General features: G+C 38.3%; 1 protein-coding gene across 1 annotated transcript in view; it reads left to right on the top strand.

The window, feature by feature from the left end:
- Positions 1–19,285, top strand: part of PLCB4 (phospholipase C, beta 4) — a 206,198-nt gene that overhangs the window by 139,585 nt on the left and 47,328 nt on the right. The window contains exon 24 of the mRNA XM_006870417.1: positions 2,630–2,834. Within this exon, the coding sequence (XP_006870479.1) occupies positions 2,630–2,834 (205 nt within the window). The remainder of the gene's footprint in view (positions 1–2,629; positions 2,835–19,285) is intronic.

The raw sequence follows: 19,285 nt of genomic DNA, 5'->3' as shown, positions 1-19,285 counted from the left end.
GTAAAGGACTTTAAGGAACATTACATTTACTCTCTTCATGTTGCTATTTTGTATATTCTGCTCTTTGCCCATTGACTTCATGTTCATTTATTCAGTTGGAGTCAGAAGAAACAGATGCCTTGGGCTCAAATTGTGTTGTTTCTAGCTGCCCCATCTTACTGTATTTATATCCCAAAACATGTCCAGAACTAAGGAATTCAAAATTCAAGGGGATTCCAAATTTACATATAGTCTTTTAAATATGAAGCTTCAGAAAATAATTATTATTTCCATGTTCTTAAAAAGCAGGCAGAGCTAGATCCCAGAAGCAATGCAGGTAGTAGACTGATCCCTCAGGTTAGTTGAGGATCTGATTCCCAGGTCCAGCTCTGTCACTGGCCATCTGTGAGATTAGGAAAGTCACTCAGTGTCTCATGAAATGGCTAAGGATGTGAAGAAATGGTAAGACCTGAGCTAGTAATCTTTAACAGCCAACATTTGCATGAGATGATTTCTATTTGCCTTACATTGACTTGGATCCTATAGCTTATAGTATACTTTTGGTGTGGAACTTGATCATGGGTCTATGTTCTCTATAAAGGTATGTTTTAAGAGTACCATGGATATGGTCCTCATGTAATGGTTAAGCACTCAGCTGCTAACCAAAATGTTGGCAATTCAAACACACCCAACAATCCTGAAGAGAATGGCCTGGTGATTTCCTCCCATAAAGATTATAGCTAAGGAAACCCTATGGGAAGTTCTGCTCTGTCACATGGGAATTCTGTAAGTGAGAATTGACTCAGCACCCAACAACAACAACAGTGGTATGATTCAGATCCCTAGACTGTGGCTACACTGGGAACGACATTATTAAAAATCAGCAAATTGTACATCAGAAGATTTTACCAATAAAGTGAAGAGACACCCTATAGTTTGGAAGGAAATTATCAGGAGCCATAGATATAGTTTCTTCCACTATTAACTATTATCACTTCATCCCCTTTAGAATGGTGGTGGTGGTGGTTGTGTGCCATCGAGACGGTTTTGAATCATAATGATCCTGTGTAAGATTTCTGAGTCTGTATATCTCTACAGGAGCAGAAAGCTTCATCTTTTTCTGAAAAATTTCAGGAGCCATATGTATAGCTTCTGCTACTATTAGCATTCCTGAAAATGTTCTTCCAAACTATGGGTTGTCTTTTCTCTTTGTTGTTATTAGACAGAAGGATGAACAACCCAGTCAAAATATGGGCAAAGGACAAACAGTCCATTAAAGAGAATATTCAAGTGGCCAAGAAACACATAAAAAGATGCTCAGTATCAAACGCTATTGTTCAGTGCTGTCAAGTTGTTCTGACTTACAGCGACCCTGTATAGAGTTTCCAAGGAGTGGTTCATGGGTTTGAATGTAGTTACCAGTTCAGTGCTTATCCTACAATGCCACACCAGGGAGATGCAAATCAAAACAACAATGAGTTATCACTTCATCCCCTTTAGAATGGTGGTGGTGGTGGTGGTTGTGTGCTATCAAGATGGGTTTGAGTCATAATGATCCTGTGTAAGATTTCTGAGTATAGTATTACAGGAGCAGAAAGCTTCATCTTTTTCTGGATTCAAACTGCTGACCTTGCAGTTAACATCCCAGCTCATAACCCACTGTGCTACCAGGGCTGCAACCCATTAGAATAGATATTATTGTTTTGAAAAAAGTAAAACACGTATTGGCAAGGTTGTGGAGAAACCAAAACCCTAATCTGTTGCTGGTGGGAATGTAAAATGGTAGAACCACTATGAAAACAATTTGGCTGTTCCTCAATATGTTGAACATAGAACCATTTTGTTGTTGTTACGTGCCATTGAGTCAGTTCCTACTCATAGCTACCCTGTGTAATGTTTCTCAGGCTTTAAATATTTTTAAATCTTTAAATCTTTTTTCTCCATCAGAAATCTCATCTTTCTCCTACCAGTGGCTGGTAGGCTTGAACCATTGACCTTGTGGTTGAAAGTCCAATGCTTATCCTATGGAGCCACCATGTTCCCTAAAGCTACTTTATGATTTGGCAATTCTACTCTTAAGTATATATCCGGGAGACTTGAAAACAGCAACACAAACATCTGAATACACTATTGTTCACTGTAGTTCTATTCTCTTGGAAACAGAAGAACATTTTTATTCACAAAAGCAAAAAAATGGGGAATAATCACAATGTCCATCACCAGATGAATGGAAAAACAAAATATGGTATATGTACACAATAGAGTATTATATTGTTATAAGGAGAAATGACGTTCTGATGTATGACAATATGGATAAAACCTTGAAAATATCACACAAAGCAAAATCAGTCAGTCATGAAAGGATAAGTACTGTATGAACTCACTTACATGAAATAAGCAAATATATAAACACCAAGGATTTGTCATGATTTTCAGAAGTGGAAAGATGGGTAATAAAAAATGAGAGTCTTTATTTAGGGGGCACTGAGTTTATGTTAAAGATGTTAGAATATTTTGGGGAAGGATAAGCAATAATTGTGGTAAAATATGGAAAATGAAACCAATGCCTTTGAGTTGTAAATGTGGAAGTTGTGCAGGTGAAAGTTTGGGTGTGTATATTTTCAATGAAAGCCCTGGTCTTGGTTTGTAGGTCATCCTCCCGGACCTGGCTGTCTTGAGAATAGCAGTGTATGATGACAACAATAAGCTGATTGGCCAGAGAATCCTTCCACTGGATGGCCTCCAAGCAGGCTACAGACACATTTCCCTTCGAAATGAAGGAAATAAACCATTATCGCTGCCAACCATTTTCTGCAATATTGTGCTTAAAACATATGTGCCTGATGGATTTGGAGGTAAGTTAAATATTTGTGTGCAGAAGAAGTATAGATAAACTTCTAAATTAGAATATTATGAAAAAGTAATAATAATAAATTCTGGTCCTGGCAAGTGCTACACACCCCTGTAACCTTGAAAAGATTAAGACTGTTTAGTAACCTTAGATTTCATGGAAGGAAATTGAAAAGCTAGGCTATTTATGTATCTTTTTCCAAAACTAAATAGGCTTTTATTATGTGGAAATTATTTTTTGTATAACTTTTTTATTGTAAAAATATTAATGAGGGGCCTTCAAAACTTTCATAGAAAAATGGAATTAAAAAATAATGGAGTTTATTCCACAAACATTTTGAACTCCCCCTTGTATAACTGAATTTGTCAATTCAGTGTTTTTTGTGTGTATAATTGTTGACACCAGTTACATTAATCATGTTGTACAACCATTACCAGTATTTGTTACCAAATTTTCATCATCATGAACTAAAAGTCAGTACTTCCCAAACAATGACTGCCCTCCCCCCGCACCCCCCTCTGCTTCTACCACTGGTATCTATTAATAAGCTTTAGTCAGTATACATTTGCCTAGTCTAATCATTTAATGTAAGATCATAAATATTTGTTCTTTTTGGATTGACTTACTTCACTCAAGTTAATGTTTTCAAGGTATATGCATGGTGTAGCATGTATCAGGACTACATCTCTATAATGACGAAGTGCTCTTCCATTGAATGTCTGTACCACAAGGCTAACTTAGCTTTATTTTTTTATTTTTAAATCCAGTTAGTCCTGATTGTCCATGGATTATGTGTTTGCAAATCTGCTTACTTGATAGAATTTATATATGACTCCAAAATTCATATTCTCAGCTTGTTTTAGTCCTTCATGGATCTGCACAGATGTGCACAGATGCAGTACAGTTGGTTAAAGGTTGGGCTGCTACCCATAAGGTCAGCGGTTCAAACCCACAAGTTGCTTCCATAAAGATTTATGGAGTATCTGTTCCCATAAAGATTTGCAGTCTCAGAAATACAAAAGAACAGTTCTTCTGTGTCTTCTAGGGTCACTGTGAATTGGAGTCAACTCAGTGGTGATGGGTTTGGGGATAGTTTTGAGGCATGGTTGAACAAGGTAACACTCTGCTCGCTTGTGTTAGCTTACATATTATAGACAAGTGTCATTTCATCGTCTTCCTAGTGTCATTTTAGATTTTGCTGGTAATCTTGTGGTTTAAAATGGCACTAAAGCATAGCATGAATCATTGTCTAATGTTCCTAAGTAGAAAAGTTGTTGTTAAGTGCCATCAAGTTGATTCTGACTCATAGCAACCCTAATTAGGGTTTCCAAGGAGTGGCTGATGAGTTTGAACCGCTGACCTTGCAGTCCAGTGCTTTTGCTATAGCACCACATTAGGACTCCAGTGAATCAAATAAGGTGTCTTTAGACAGAAACACACATAAAATAAGGTTATAGATTAATCAGTTGATAAAAATGTTGTGACCCAAAACTCACAGGGACCTAATTCTTTATTTCCCTAGACTCAGTGGTTAATTTCACTAATTTAGTGTTTGCAGCATGATGGCTTTATATGATAAGCACTGGACTGTGATCAACAATGTTCAAGTTCACCAGCCACTTCTCAGGAGAAAGATGAGGCTTTCTGCTCCCACAAAGATTTACAGCCTCAGAAACCCTATACAGGGTCACTATGAGTTGGAATTGACTCTACGGTGCTTAAAAACAACAATAGCAATTGTTTGTATAGAACATAACTACTACAAATTAAAATCAATGGTACTGTAATATTATACTTATTCATCTGTTAAATTGTCAAACTATGATGGCTTGTATGATGCTGTGATTATGGAAGCAGCGCTACTGGTGTTTCAAATACCAGCAGAATCACCCATGGTGGACAGGTTTCATTGGCGCTTCCAGACTAAGAGCAGATGAAAGAATAGGAGTTCACCTCTGAGGGATTAGCCCTGAAAACCTCATGAATAACAGCAAAATATTACCTGAAACAGTACCGGAAGATGAGCCCCTTAGGTTGGAAGGTGCTCAAATACGACAGTGGAAAGGCTGCCTCCTCAAGGACCTTAGTGACATGGGTGGAGCAAAGCTTGTGAAAGTTTCATTTGCTGATGGAGAATGGCTCAAAATCAGGAAAAAACAGCTGCAGATATCATTAATAATCAGAACAAGAAATTGGAAGTGATAAAAATATGAAATATTTTTATCATTTTGAATTGGATAATCATGTGGGTCACTATGACCCCCACTGAGATGGACTGTCACAGTGGGATCAGCAATGAGCTCAAGAGTAACAATGGTTGTGAGATTCGTGTGGAACCGGGCAGTGTTTCATCCTGTTGTGTGCAGATTCACTATAGGTCGGAACCGACTCAATGGTACCTAACAACACATTCCAACATTTTGCTGAAATGACAAACTCAAGAATAATGATGTCATGTTCATCATCAAAAAGACCATTTCAGGATCTATCTTAAAATACTATGCTGTCTGTGATAGAATAGTATCAACATTCCTACAAGAAAGACCAGTTAATACCACTGTTATTCAAATGAATACACCAACCACCAGAGCCAATGATGAAGAAATTGAAGAATTCTACCACCTTCCTCAGTTTGAAATTGATTAAACATGTAATCAAGGTACATTGATAGTTATTGGGGATTGGAATTCGAAAGTTGGGAACAAAGAAGAAGGATCAGTAGTTGGAAAATATGGCCACAGTGATGAAATACACAGGAATCGAACTAACTACATCTATGGGAAGAGAAAGTGGAGAAGCTCAATATCATCTTTCAAAACAAGTCCAGCAGCCATCTGTAGAATAGGTCCTCAATTGATCACATGTAAGTTCAGGTTGAAACTGAAGAAAGTTAAAACAAGTCCACAGGAGCCAAAATGTGACCTTGAGTATATCCCACCTGAATTTAGAGACTATTTCAAAAACAGATCTGATGTATTCAACATTAATGCCCAAGAACCAGAAGAATTGAGGAATTACATCAATAACATCACACATGAAAAAAGCAAAAGGCAGGTCATTGAAAAGGGAGGAAGGAAAGAAAAGACCAAAGTGGATGTCTAAGAAGACTCTGAAACTGGCTTTTGAATATGGATTGGATAACACAAATGGAATTACTGATGAAATTGAAGAGCTGAACAAAAAATTTCAAAGTGTAGCTCAAGAAGACAAAGTAAAGTATTATAATGAAATGTGCAAAAACATGAAGTTAGAAAACCAAAGGGGAGGAACATATTTAGCATTTCTCAAACTGAAGAAAATGTTCAAGCCTCGACTTGTAGTACTGAAGGATTCTGTGGGCAAAATATTGAATGACTCAGAAAGTATAAAAAAAAAAATTGGAGGATGACCCAACAAAGTCACTGTACCAAAAAGAATTGTTTGATGTCCAGCCATTTCACTGGGTAGCATATGATCAAGAACCAATGGTACTAAAGGAAGAAATTCAAGCGTCACTGAATTTATTAGTGGAAAACAGGTCTCTCTAGTAATTGACAGAATACCGACTGAAGTGTTACAACAAGCTGATACAGTGCTGGAAGCACTCACTAATCTATGTCAAGATATTTAGAAGACAACTACCCGACCAACCTACTGGAAGAGATCCATATTTGTGCCCATTCCCAAGAAAGGTGACCCTATTGAATACAGAATTATCAAACAATATCACTAATATCACATGCAGCTAAAATTTTGTTGACGATGACTAAAAAAAAAATGACACCATCCAGAACCGACTGAGGTGGGAAATTTCCACAGGAAAGGACGAGTAGTCCAGCCTGGAGTGGCTAGAAAAACAGAAGATACTTCATGAATGAAAGACCAACAGGAAAAATCTGAAACAATAATGACAGTCTGATCAAGAACAAGTAAGCTGTTCGCCCGGGAGCCATCAAATCAAGTGGTCGGGACCCCTCAAAGCAAACCCCCTTCCAAGAGTGAGACACAAGGGTAGCACATGAGCAGGCATATGGTCTGGCTGGTGACCACATTGGTCACCGATAAGGGGAAGAAGGGGAAAAAACAGCAATGAAGTTGCAAGCTAAGCCCGACCACATTCAATAGGCCCCTGTGACCCTGGGTGGAGATCTGTATGGCCAGCAGTATGGCAAGACCCGGGGACTCCTGGGCCCAGAGGCAGTGACATAGCCACAGAGAACTAGAGTGGAGAGTGAAGCATCCAGCTGATATGAAGTGAGGGAGATGCACAAGAACACCCATACTTGCAGATAGTACCCACTTGACCTTGCTTTGATAATTGGATGATCAGAACTTGACTAGAAGAAGAAAGAAGAGGGGGGGAAAAAAAAGAGTAACCTGCTACAATTTGATGAACTTGACCTATGCTTATGGATGTAGTAGCTCAAAAAGGGAACAAATCTTTATAGCGAGGATCACTCCCTCGGTACACAGGGTTGACAGGAATGGGCAACTTAGACATTGGCTACCCAAAATAGGGGGCCCTATAAAGGCAAGAAGTGACTGGCTTACAAGCTTTCAAGAGGGAGCCTAGTTCCAGACAGGCAGGGGAAGGTAGAATTACCACTGAATGATTCCAATCCTTTGGGTCCTGGCTGGCAAAAGGAAATGGGGATAAGACTCTATGGTACAATAGTGAATAATTGCCATTAGGACTGACTGTGAGGATAGGAAATATATAGGTAGATATTTTTTGACAAAAGAAGGAGAGTGATTGATTTTGCAGCCCAGGAGCAGAGGTCCTTGGGACCATCAAGTGAGAAGAGTGGAGAGTGGGACCCTACCTAGAGAGTCAGTGACACCAGGGATAGAGACAGCGATGATGACATGGACAGATGGAGTGGCTGGGGACACTGAACTCAGAGAGGGAGAGGGGCTGTGTGCTGACGGCTGGGGGTGGGGGGTGGGGCAAGCCTGTGTGGTTATTTGATGATGCATGGAGGGTATTGTAACCATTGAAATGAAACTCAATATGATAGGATGAGTGTAAAGCTGATGTTCTCCCATGTAAACTTCACAATAAAAACTTTAAAAAAACACACCAATTATAGTATAGTAAGTAGTACACCAACAAGTTGCTGTCAGAAATTCAAGCCAGATTCAAAAGAACTCATTATTATAGCAGAGGACTGAGGTGCACCTGATCCAGCCGTGCTATTTTTAATTGCCTCTTATGCAAATGAAAGCAGAACAGTGAATAAGAAAGATGGGAAAAGAATTGATACATTTGAATTCTGGTGTTGGTGACTAATACTGAAGGTACCATGGGTTGCCACAAATCTGTCTTTGAAGAAGTTCAGTCAGAATGCCCGTTAAAAGTGAATATGGCAAGAGTTTGTCTCACATGCTTTGGACCTGCTATCAGGAGGAACCAGTAGCTGGAAAAGGACATTATGCTTGATAAATTGGAGGGTCAGCACAAAAGAGGAACACCGTTAATGAGATGGATTGATATAGTAATTGCAACAGTGGACTCAAACCTAACATTTGCTTGGATGGCCTAGGACCAGGCAGTGTTTCATTCTGTTAACGCATAGTGTCGCTATGAATGACTCAATGGCACCTAACAACATAACATTATTTCATGTTTTTCATTGATGTCTATAAATCTTCAAGTATGTTTTGTGAAGGATTCATTTATTCCAGCAGTTAAAAGTGAAAGAAGGAGAAGAAGAAAAGAAAAGAAAGACAATAATGTGGAACCGTAGATCAGTTAGCTTTACTAAAAAAGATTTAAACTGAATTCAACTATCAACAGACCTGGATATTCTTCCAAATCCATGAGAGTTCAATTATATTAAATTTCTGGTTTTACTAAGGTTGTCAGTAGGAAGAGTCAAAGCCTGGACCAAGCCATCAAATTTAAACCCCTAAATTCACTCTTTATAGCCCATAACTAAACCAAGAACATTAAAAGAAAGCAAAGAACCTCTATAATCCCAGAGCCTGTTGAACCTTAACAAAAACCCACAATGATTGCATCACACTAACAAAGGTTCCAAAGTTAATTCTCCACTGCTGGCTGAGTGACCTCAGAAAAGTGACAGTACATCTCTCAAGCCCTCACTTCCTCACCTGTAGAGTAAAGATCATAGAACCAGCTTCCACATAGTGTTCTTGTGAAGGGCTAAGTATTGTAAGATGGTGCTTCCAAAACTTTGTGGAAAAATTCCATTATCATTCCATTCCATTCTTTTATGATTTTTTTCAATCTCCTTTGTATATGGCATGACTAGGGCTGAAACTTTAATTTTTATGTTGGAATGGAATGGGTCACTATTGGTGGGTAGGTGGGTGGTGTTTTATTGCTTTTTTATTTGTTTGTTTGTTTTTACTAATGCATCCTTCTCTATAGGGCAGATTTTCTGTAACTAAGCCTCAGCTGTAATGCCCCTATTGCAGGGTTAAAAAGTAAATTAAGCCAAAAAGATTTCTCAGTCAAAAAATCCATTGTAGAGACACTTTCCTCTCTTTCTTGCTTTTCATGAAAAGGGAAGCATATTGAAGCCACAGCATATAGTAACAGAATTAAGAGCCAAGAAAAGAGCTCGAAAGGGGTACTATGGGGCTAGACAAATATATAGTAAAAGAAGACAAGAGCCTGCAGTATGAATGTGGTGGGGCATATAGACCTATGGAAAACCCCAGAAAGATCCCTGCATGGGAGCACAATGATGACCAGGAATCAGCAGATAAATTATGTCCCCTATACTTGTACTTAGAATACAGGGAGTATATGATAAGTATTGAATGTTGTTGTTAAGTGCCGTTGAGTCAGTTCCGACCCATAGCGACCCTATACAGGGTTTCCGAGGGTGTAAATCTTTACGGGAGTAGAAAGCCTCATCTTTCTCCGGAGTAGCTGGTAGTTTCGAACTGCTGACCTTAAGGTTCACAGCCCGATTTGTAACCACTACGCTACCAGAAATCATTCTGTAAACAAACATGGCAACAGATTTTAAACTGTAGCTCTCTCTACTTGAGCTAAATTTCTAAAGAAATTCTTTGTAATTCATTCCAGGAAAATGAGCCATTTGTTTAGAAAAGAAAAGAAACACACACACACACACAAAAACTGAGTTTGCTGAGTGTCTACTTTGAGATTGTCTATATCCTAGGCTTGATTTGATGCTGTTTCGTTGAGGTCCTGGAGCCCGGTGGCTTAATGGGTATTTGAATTTGTAATACTTACGCTAACTCTTTATGTTTGGTGTTCTTATCTACAGCACTGAAATAATAGCAGGCCTCACATCATATGTGGGGGTCAAATGAACTATTAAAATAGTATCTGAACATGGCAATTTCTCCATTAATATTAGCCAAAGATTTTAATAAGCCTATGAGAAACCCGTTGGCCATATTTTCTGCTCCTTAACTTTCCCTTTGTGTTTTATTAATTATGTAAAGGTGTTTGACAGTGTGGATCATAAAGAAGTATGGCTAGCATTGTGAAAAATGTGTATATATAATATTCAATTGTGCTCATGTGGAACATGTACATAGGCCAAAAGGTAGTCATTCGAACAGAACCAGGGGATAGTGAGTGGTTTCAAAATCAGGAAAGGTGTGCAACAGGGTTGTATCTTTCCACCATACTTATTCAATCTATATGCTGTACAAATAATTTGAGAAAGTGTATTATATAAAAAAGAATATGGCATCAGGATTGGAGGAAGACTCATTAGAAACCTGCGCTATGCAGATGACAGAACTTTGCTTGCTGGAAATGAAGAGGACTTGAAATACTTACTAATAAATATTTAAGACTGTCATTTTCAGTATGGATTGTACCTCAATTTAAAGAAAACAAACATTCTCACAACTGGACCAATAAATAACATTATGATAAATAGAGAAAAGTTTGAAGTTGTCAATGACTTCATTTTTCTTGGATAAACAATCAAAGCTCAGGCAACAGCAGTAAAAAGTCAAATGACATATTGCATTGAGCAAATCTGCTGAAAAGACCTCTTTAAAGTGCATCTGACCCCAGCCATGGTATTTTCAGTCACCATATACAAAAGCTAATGGAAGAAACAAAATAAAATAGTTGGACAGAAGATTTCCGAGGGCAACTTGAGAAGACAAAATATTAGAATGAAATGTGCGAAGACCTGGATTAGAAAACCAAAAGGGAAGAATATACTTCTCAGTGTTAAGAATTGGTCTAATAAATTAGTTTTTCTCTTTTGCTCCAGATGAGTAGAGAGTTGTATCTCAGAAGGCTGCTTGTAAGCCTTTAAGACCCCAGATGCTACTTAACAAACTAGAACACAGAACATGAATTATGGACTACTTTGCACCAAAAGATATCCTATGAGATTTCAGTCCTAAGTCTCAACCCCAGTGAGCCAATGCTGAAAGATGTTTGGTTATGTCTGGGAGGTATCTGCTACTATTCCTCCTTGGTTATTTATCATATATATATGTATAGCCCAAACATTTATATAGCTTTGCCTATAGAAACACCTGTACATACTCACATATAGACACACATATTATCTTATGCAAGCTGGATGATGGTGAAATATATTGGGAATTAATAAACTGTGAGGTGAGAAATCAATTTCTAGAGAGCTGGATTACACCTGCCCTAATGAGTTGGGGTCTGGACAAACCAGAAATGATTCTCCTGTGGCCCGATGTTGACTATAGTCAGAAGGCATGATGCAAACTATCATGACCCCATTGTGAAGCCAATAAAAGCCCCAAACCAAAGCCTCAGAAAGCTTCCTGGTTGACAAGACATCTGCTATTAGGAGGATAGCATATCCCCTATACTCCCAGACCTTGCTCTAGGAGTATCTTTGTTTATATCCTTTTTGCTATAATAAATCTGTAATCATAGGTATGCTTGAGTTGTCTGAGTTGTTTTAGATAAGTGGGTTGTGTGGACTCTTGAGCTTCCAGCTGACATCCTGAAGAGGCAGAATAAAACCAACCCTGAATTTGTGAGCAGCGGGACTTTTCATTCTGATTAACTGCTGCATCTTTTAGCAAACTATTCTAAGAAATGTCATCTAGGAAATGTTCAGTCTTGGTAGATGTTGAAAGAGCCTATCTAGAATCATAGTTATGGGATTTGTTCATCTTTGCTAGCTTCACTTTATAGTCAAGAGGGGAAAAGTGTATCTTTTGGTAAGTCAGAAATAGAAGAGTGAGGAATATGACAGAACTTGGGCCAGGATTTGGAATAAAGGTCAAGTTAGGTGAGTGCTCAGGAAGGAGGTACTTGACGACTTGAAAAGCAATGGTTCCGCAAACAAAAGTGGAGCTTGCCTGAAAAGTCAGTAAGTATCTGAAAGTCTGTACTAAAGAATCACTATCTTCTTTTCAGCTCTAGGGACATCTAAATTGATGCTTTCCACTCAATATGGAAGTAGGGAGGATGGGCGGAGAGGCAGGAGGGAAAGCCAGAGTACACATGGAAAGTCGTCACTAGGAGAGATCAGCCCTTCGGAAATGACACAAAACCCAGAAATAGATGGCATTTAAAAAATATAGACACATGAGCAAAATTTTGCCTGAGTCGAGAAGACAGAAACAAATGAGTAAGACAAACTGATGGCTTTTTAAGGAAGATTCTGGAGCCCTTGCTTTGGCTGCCAACTTCCTAGGATATCCTTGCTCATCCTGTGAGATTTGTAGAGTCAGGGGTTTGTGTCCACCCAGTGAGATGTACAATATAGCTAATTTCTAGACAGGCACATTCATGTACCCGCGTATGCTGATCAGAGTTTGAGTTGATTCTTGCAACAGTGGTTTGTCCTGTGGCACATGAATTAAATGGTGAGGGGCAGTGTAGTCAGGAAATGTATTCCTCAATAGGAGGAAAGAAGCCAAAACAATATCAGATTGACACCCAGGAGCCAACAGTTGGTTTACTTCAATATGCAAAACATTTGCCAAAAATACACCAATTTTTTTTTTTTTTTTTTTTTGTAAAAATCTATTTAACACATTTGCCAATTCAGCTTTTTCCCCATGTGCTATTTGGTGACACTAACTGCATTAGTCATGGTATGCAGCTATTTTCAATAATCATTGCCATGTTTTCCATCACCACAAATGGAAACTCAATCTTTTCTAAACAATGACTTCCCTTCCCACCTGCTGCTGTTGTTGTTAAGTGCCATTGAGTCCATTCTGATCCATAGTGACCCTGTACAGGGTTTCCACAGAGAGGCTGGTGAGCTTGAGCCACCGACCTTTGGTTCAAACCAACTTTGCAGTTCAGCACATTAACCCACAGCGCCACTTCAGGGTATCAACTGCTGTTGGTAACCACTAATAATAAACTTTTATGCCAAATCCATTCATCCTTTCTTCAGATGTATTTTATGGACTGAAACAATAAAAAAAGTAATTTTTAAACAAAATTATACAAGTACATACTCACTCACAAGGAGCCCTGGCAGCATACTGAGTGACACTTTGGACTGCTAACCACCAGGTCAGTAGATCAAATCCTCCAGCCACTCTGCTGGAGAAAAATGAGGCTTTCTGATCTTGTGAAGATTTAGTGTCAGAAACCTTCAGCAGGATTTGAATCAGAACTGAGTCGATGGCACACAGCAGCATACTCCCCCACTGCCAATGAATGGGTTCCAACTCACGGTGGTCTCACAGGACAGAGTAGAACTACTGCTTAGGGTTTCCAAGACTAAACTTTTACAGGAGCAGACAGATAGCCTTGTCTTTCTCCTCCCGTGTAAACTGCTGATCTCATGGTTAGCAACACAGTGCTTAGCCCTCTGTACCACCTGGGCTCCTATACCATTCTAAGCTGTTGTTGTTATAAGTGCCTTCAAGTCAGTTCTGACTCATAGCAACTCTAAATAGGGTTTCAGAGGAGCAGTTGGTGAATTTGAACAACCGACCTTGCAGTCCAGTACATTATCCCACAGTGCCACACTAGGACTCCACACAATTCTCTAAGTACACAATTATAGATGTGAGATAGTTGAGGTATAACTTTTAATTTTCTAATTTTATATTATTTTTTAAATTTGGTTATTCCATTTTATTTTTTGATATACAGTACTTTTTATTATGACGTCCTGGTGTGTTAATGTAGGATTAACAGTGGAATGCTAACCACAAGATCAGTGGTTCAAACCCACGAGCTGCTTTTTGGAAATCCTATACAGGGTCACAATGAGTCAAAACTGACTCGATGGCACTTAATAACAAGTCTTTATTATTACTAGTTTTATTAACTTGGAAGTATTTGCCTATGGTCAGAGGAGAAACTGAATTACAATAGAAAAAATTATGTGAATCTGAAAGATCTGAATCTGAAAGAGACCAAAATAGGTTTTGGCTCCTTAATCCCAAGTACTTTGTCCTTTGCTACAAAATTTGGGTGAAACTGTCCCAAGTATGCAATTGACGCCCTCTGTATTGATCTGTAACTCTGGTTGCGGAGTAAGCACCTGTCATCACATGGCAAATACATACAGCATCCTTGTTCTTCTTGTTAGGTGCCAGCAAGTTGATACTGACTCATAGTGACCCTATGCACAACAGAAAGAATTAATGTGGTGTTTTAAATTACCAGGAATGAAGCACCCATTTGTATCCTGCGAACCTAAGCCTTGCCCAAGGCAATTAACTCTTTAGTCATCTTTTGCCCCATGTGGTTTAATTTGAACAAAGCCCTCCTTTGGGCAGAATTTCCGCATCTGGTGACATAACTAGCTGCTCCTTCGTAGTTTCTAGAATTATTAGTATTGATCATTGAAAATGGATTTGAGTAATGATATTTATCCAGTTATAGATAAATCTGCAGTATCTTATTTTGTCATGTGATTTAGGCTGTAACTACATAAGCCTACATCATATGGCTGACAGCAAAGTCTCTGGTGGTACATACAGTGGCTGCTTATGTTATACAGGCAAGCTAAATGGTATAGTTGACTGCTAACTTATAGTGATTTAGCAGTGATTCAAATCCACCAGCTGCTCCACTGAAGAAAGATGTGCAAGTCTGCTTCTGTAGTTACAGTCTTGGAAACCCTTTGGTGCAGTTCTACTCTGTCCTAGACGACACTATGAATCAGAATGGCTTCAGTGGCAGTGGGTTTGGGATCTAATACAGAACAATGTGGAGAATTGATTAGGTCATTGTGGTGTAGAATCATCCTTCAAAGCTAAGATCAAGCCATTGCTGCAGTACACAGAAAGAATACCACTGAGTTCTAGATGTGGCCTCTCCAAGGCCAAGCTGTGACAGGACCTCTGGAAGTCTGGGGTACTGACTGGTGGATCCATCATACTAATGAAAACACCCACCTAGTGAGTTTAACCTTGTAGCTTTTTATGAAATACGTGCACTTAAGAATTTACATTACAGGGTTTTTTTGTTTGTTTGTTTGTTTGTTTTCAGTCAATGTTGGTAATTACATTTATGGATGCCTGTATTCTCTTTTCTATTGTGGTAAAATATATTTAATAAAACATTTGCCTTTATAACCGTTTTTCAGTGTACAATTCAGTGACATTGGTCATACTCGTTCTGTGTTGTAACTATCACCACTATCCATTTTCAAATATTTTTGATCCTCTTAAATTGAATCTTGGTACCCCTTAAGTAATGTTGTTAAGTGCCATCGAGTCAATTCAGACTCAGAGATCCTGTATAGTGTTTACAAGGAGCGGCTGGTGAGTTTGAACTGCCGATCTTTCAGTTGAAATGATCTTACAGTCCAGTGTAATACCACCCTGTTATTCCTCCATCCAGCCTTTGGTAACTACTGAGCGATTTAAACTCTGGAAAGGTGTGTGCCAGGGCTGTATTCTTTTACCATACTTTTCAGTCTGTATGTTAAGCAAATAAGCTGAGAAACTGGAATATATGAAGAAGAACGTGGCACCAGGATTGGAGAGAGACTCGCTAACAGCCTGTGATATGCAGATGATACAGCCTTGCTTTCTGAGAGAAAAGAGGACTTAAAATACTTACTGACAAAGTTCAAGGACCACAGTATGGGCTGTCCATCAATGTAACGAAAACAAAAATTCACACCACTGGACCAGTAAATGTTAAATGTCATCTAGTAAATTGCAACTGTATAGAGTTTCCGAGGCTATAATACTTTGGGGGGTCAAAAAGCCTCATCATTCTGCAATGGAATGACTGGTAGTTTTGAACCATCAACCTTTTGGTTTGCAGTCCGGTGCTTATTGAATAGAGCATAACAACAGTTATAAGTATAGCTTAGGACCAGGCAGTGTTTCATTCAGTTGTGCATAGGGTCACTATGAGTCAGAACTGACTCAATGACACCTAACTACAACAACAGTAAACTTTTATAACTATGCATTTGCCTACTGTAGATATTTCACATAAGTGGAATCATGCAGTGTTTATATACAGAATGATACTTGTCAGCATAAAGTTTTCAAGGTTCATCCATTTCATATCATGTATCAATACTTCATTTCTTTTTGTGGTTGAACTCCTGGTATAGTGCTGTAGGATCAGCACGGGACTGCTGACCCCAAGGTTGGCAATTTAATCACACCAGCTGCTCCTCAGAAACCCTATACAGAGTCACTGTGAGTCTTAACTAACTCGACAATGCTTAACAACAACAATATCTCATTGTGGTGTATACACTACATTTTGTTTATCCACTCAAAATATAGTGTGTACGTTACAATGGGATATTGTAATGAGTTGTTTGATGGATACTTGTGTCGTTTCTACCTTTCAAATATTGTGAGTGGTGTGTGGTGAACATTTGTGTACAGCTTCTCTATTAATTCTATGTTATTTTCTTATGTACATTTTTCATTAATAATTTTTAATAGCTATATTGAAGTATGTAAAGAGCTGCTATGTCATGTAATGGAACTGTTAACTTTTCTGATAAAAATACTATGAAGAAATTGTTTTTTTTTGCACTAAGATACTTCTTTCAAAGTCATCTGCTGTAGAAAAACTGAGAACCCATCAAAATAGCTACCAGTGGGGAATAGTTTGTTAATGTAAATTCAATGGAACATTACCCATTCACTAAAAATAGTTTTCAGAACTATGCAGACATAATGTATGCATGAAATAGATTCTAGAATTTTAAGTATAGCATATAAATTTGCATTTGTGTGGAAAACTAGACAAGCATATACAAAATTGAAAAGAGTTTGAATAAGATGGAAAGGCTATTAATTATTTTATTTGTTAATATTCTACTGTATACATTTTATAATTGATTTGTGTGATTGCAACATTCTATGCTAGTCATGTATCATCAATATTATAGGCAAGTAAAATTTTTATAGAAGTAATTTTTTTTTTTTTTTTAATGGCTGTACATTAATAGGTAACTGCCGGAGGTTCAAGCTAGTTTCAGACGACGACGTGTAATGAGGATATCATTGCTGACATCACATGGGTCTTGGCAGAAAGCAGAGAGTATTAGATATTTACCTGTATTTTATTTACTATACAGAGACTTTTAACTGTGTGGATCATGACAAGCTGTGGTTAACATCAAAGAGAATGAGTGTTGCAGAACACTTAATTCTGCTCATGAGTAACCTGTACATAGACCCATACATACATCAAACAGAACAAAAGAACACTGAATGAGTTAAAATCAAGAAGTGTGTGCCAGTAATGTTTCCTTTTACCATAGTTGTTCATTCTGTATGTTGAGCAAATAGTCTGAGAAGCTGGATTATATGAAGGAAAATGTGGCATCAGGATTGGAGAAAGACTTATAAACAACCTTCCTAGCTGGACCCCTCCCAGAACTTGTCCTATGCATCTCCTGACTATTTTTCATTTCTGGTTATAATAAATAGGTAATTGTAAGTGAAGGTAGCTCCCATGATTCAGTGAGTTACTGAGGCAATTAAGGAACCCACAAGGACAGTGAGCCAACAAGGGTTGACATTTGCTTACCTGGCCATCTGAAGGACAGGTCACTTGTGCATAGTGACCTAGCTCAGATGGCTATATTCAGAGAAGGAGCGAGCTGGTATGAAGTTAGAGGAAATTCCGTATTTCTGAATTTGTGACCATTGTTCACATCTCTAGTTCCAGGTGGCTGGATATGAGACAGAAGGTACCAGTTGGTCCTAAGTTAAGGGAGTCATGTGGACCTCTATTCTTAAGACTGGTATCCCTTGACCTGGCCCCAGTTGTTGGAGATGAGAGAGTGGCACTTGGAATGACAGGCAATAGGGATAGAGAAAGTGGGAAGGTGAGGCCTGGATCCATTTCCTAGTGGGAGTTGGAATCCTGTTCATCTTTGCCATGTAGTTAGTAGTGAAGATGGTATTTGCCCACTGTGTCCCTTGCTTAGTATAAGGATGTTCACTGTACCACTGTTCATAATGGCAGAGAATGAAGATAATTCTACTTTAAAAAGAGAACTGGGCAAAGAAATTATATCCATACATAAAATGGGATATTTAAGTAGCAGATCGATATTACTCATATGGAAGCATTTCCAAGATACATAATTTTTAAATCCAGGTACAGGAAACTAATAAGTCATTTGGAATTTATTAAATATCTAGAAGAATGTTATGGATTACAGTAATTACCTTATGGGAGTGGAATTGGTGGGAGAGGAGACTGTTTCATTGTATGTATGATTTTTGTTGTTGTTAAGTGCCATCAAGTCAGTTCCGACCCATATTGACCCTGTATGGTTTACCATGTACATATTTTGTTTTATACTATTAAAGTAAAAAGAAAAAAAATTAAACTGATAAAAATGAGCTTAAGGATGCTAGAAAGCTTATAAGATTTGTAAATTATAAGTTATTGTTGTTAAGTGCTTTTGAATTGGTTCCAACTCATAGCTACTCTCTCTATAGTTTCTGAGGAGTGGCTGGTAAGTTTGAACTGACAATCTTGAGGTTCAAACTGACATTAGTGCAAGTGTTTACCCACGGCTTCACACCAAGACTACATTATTGGTAAACTTAGTAGCTTTATATAAAATGGAAACACTACAACTCTTCAAATGTTGTAATTTAAAGATGAAATTGTAATGTTGTTTAACTGCAAGTTAAAGCAAAGAAACAGTGGGAAATACTTCAATTTATCTGCCACAGAAACAAAATTAGCTTCAAATAAATATTGTTGTTGTTTTTGCATGCCATAGAGTGAGTTCCAACTGATAGAGACCCTCAGTGCAACCAGAGAAACACTGCCTGGTCCTTGCCTTCCTCACAATCATTGTTATGCAAGAGCCGACCTATGCATCAGTTGATCTCATTGAGAATCTCCCTCTTTACTGCTGAAACTCTACCTACCAAGCATAGGGCCGTCTCCAGGAACTGGTTCCTCCTCACAACACGTCCAAAGAATGTGAAATATAGTCTCACCATCCTTGCTTCTAAGGGGCATTTTGACTGTATGTTGTTGTTATTGTTAGGTGCCATTGAGTCGGTTCCACATAGTGACCCTATGTACAA

This window comes from Chrysochloris asiatica, unplaced genomic scaffold, assembly GCF_000296735.1.
Source record: "Chrysochloris asiatica unplaced genomic scaffold, ChrAsi1.0 scaffold00141, whole genome shotgun sequence".
NCBI classification, from domain to species: domain Eukaryota; kingdom Metazoa; phylum Chordata; class Mammalia; order Afrosoricida; family Chrysochloridae; genus Chrysochloris; species Chrysochloris asiatica.
This window is presented reverse-complemented; position numbering and strand designations above follow the sequence as displayed.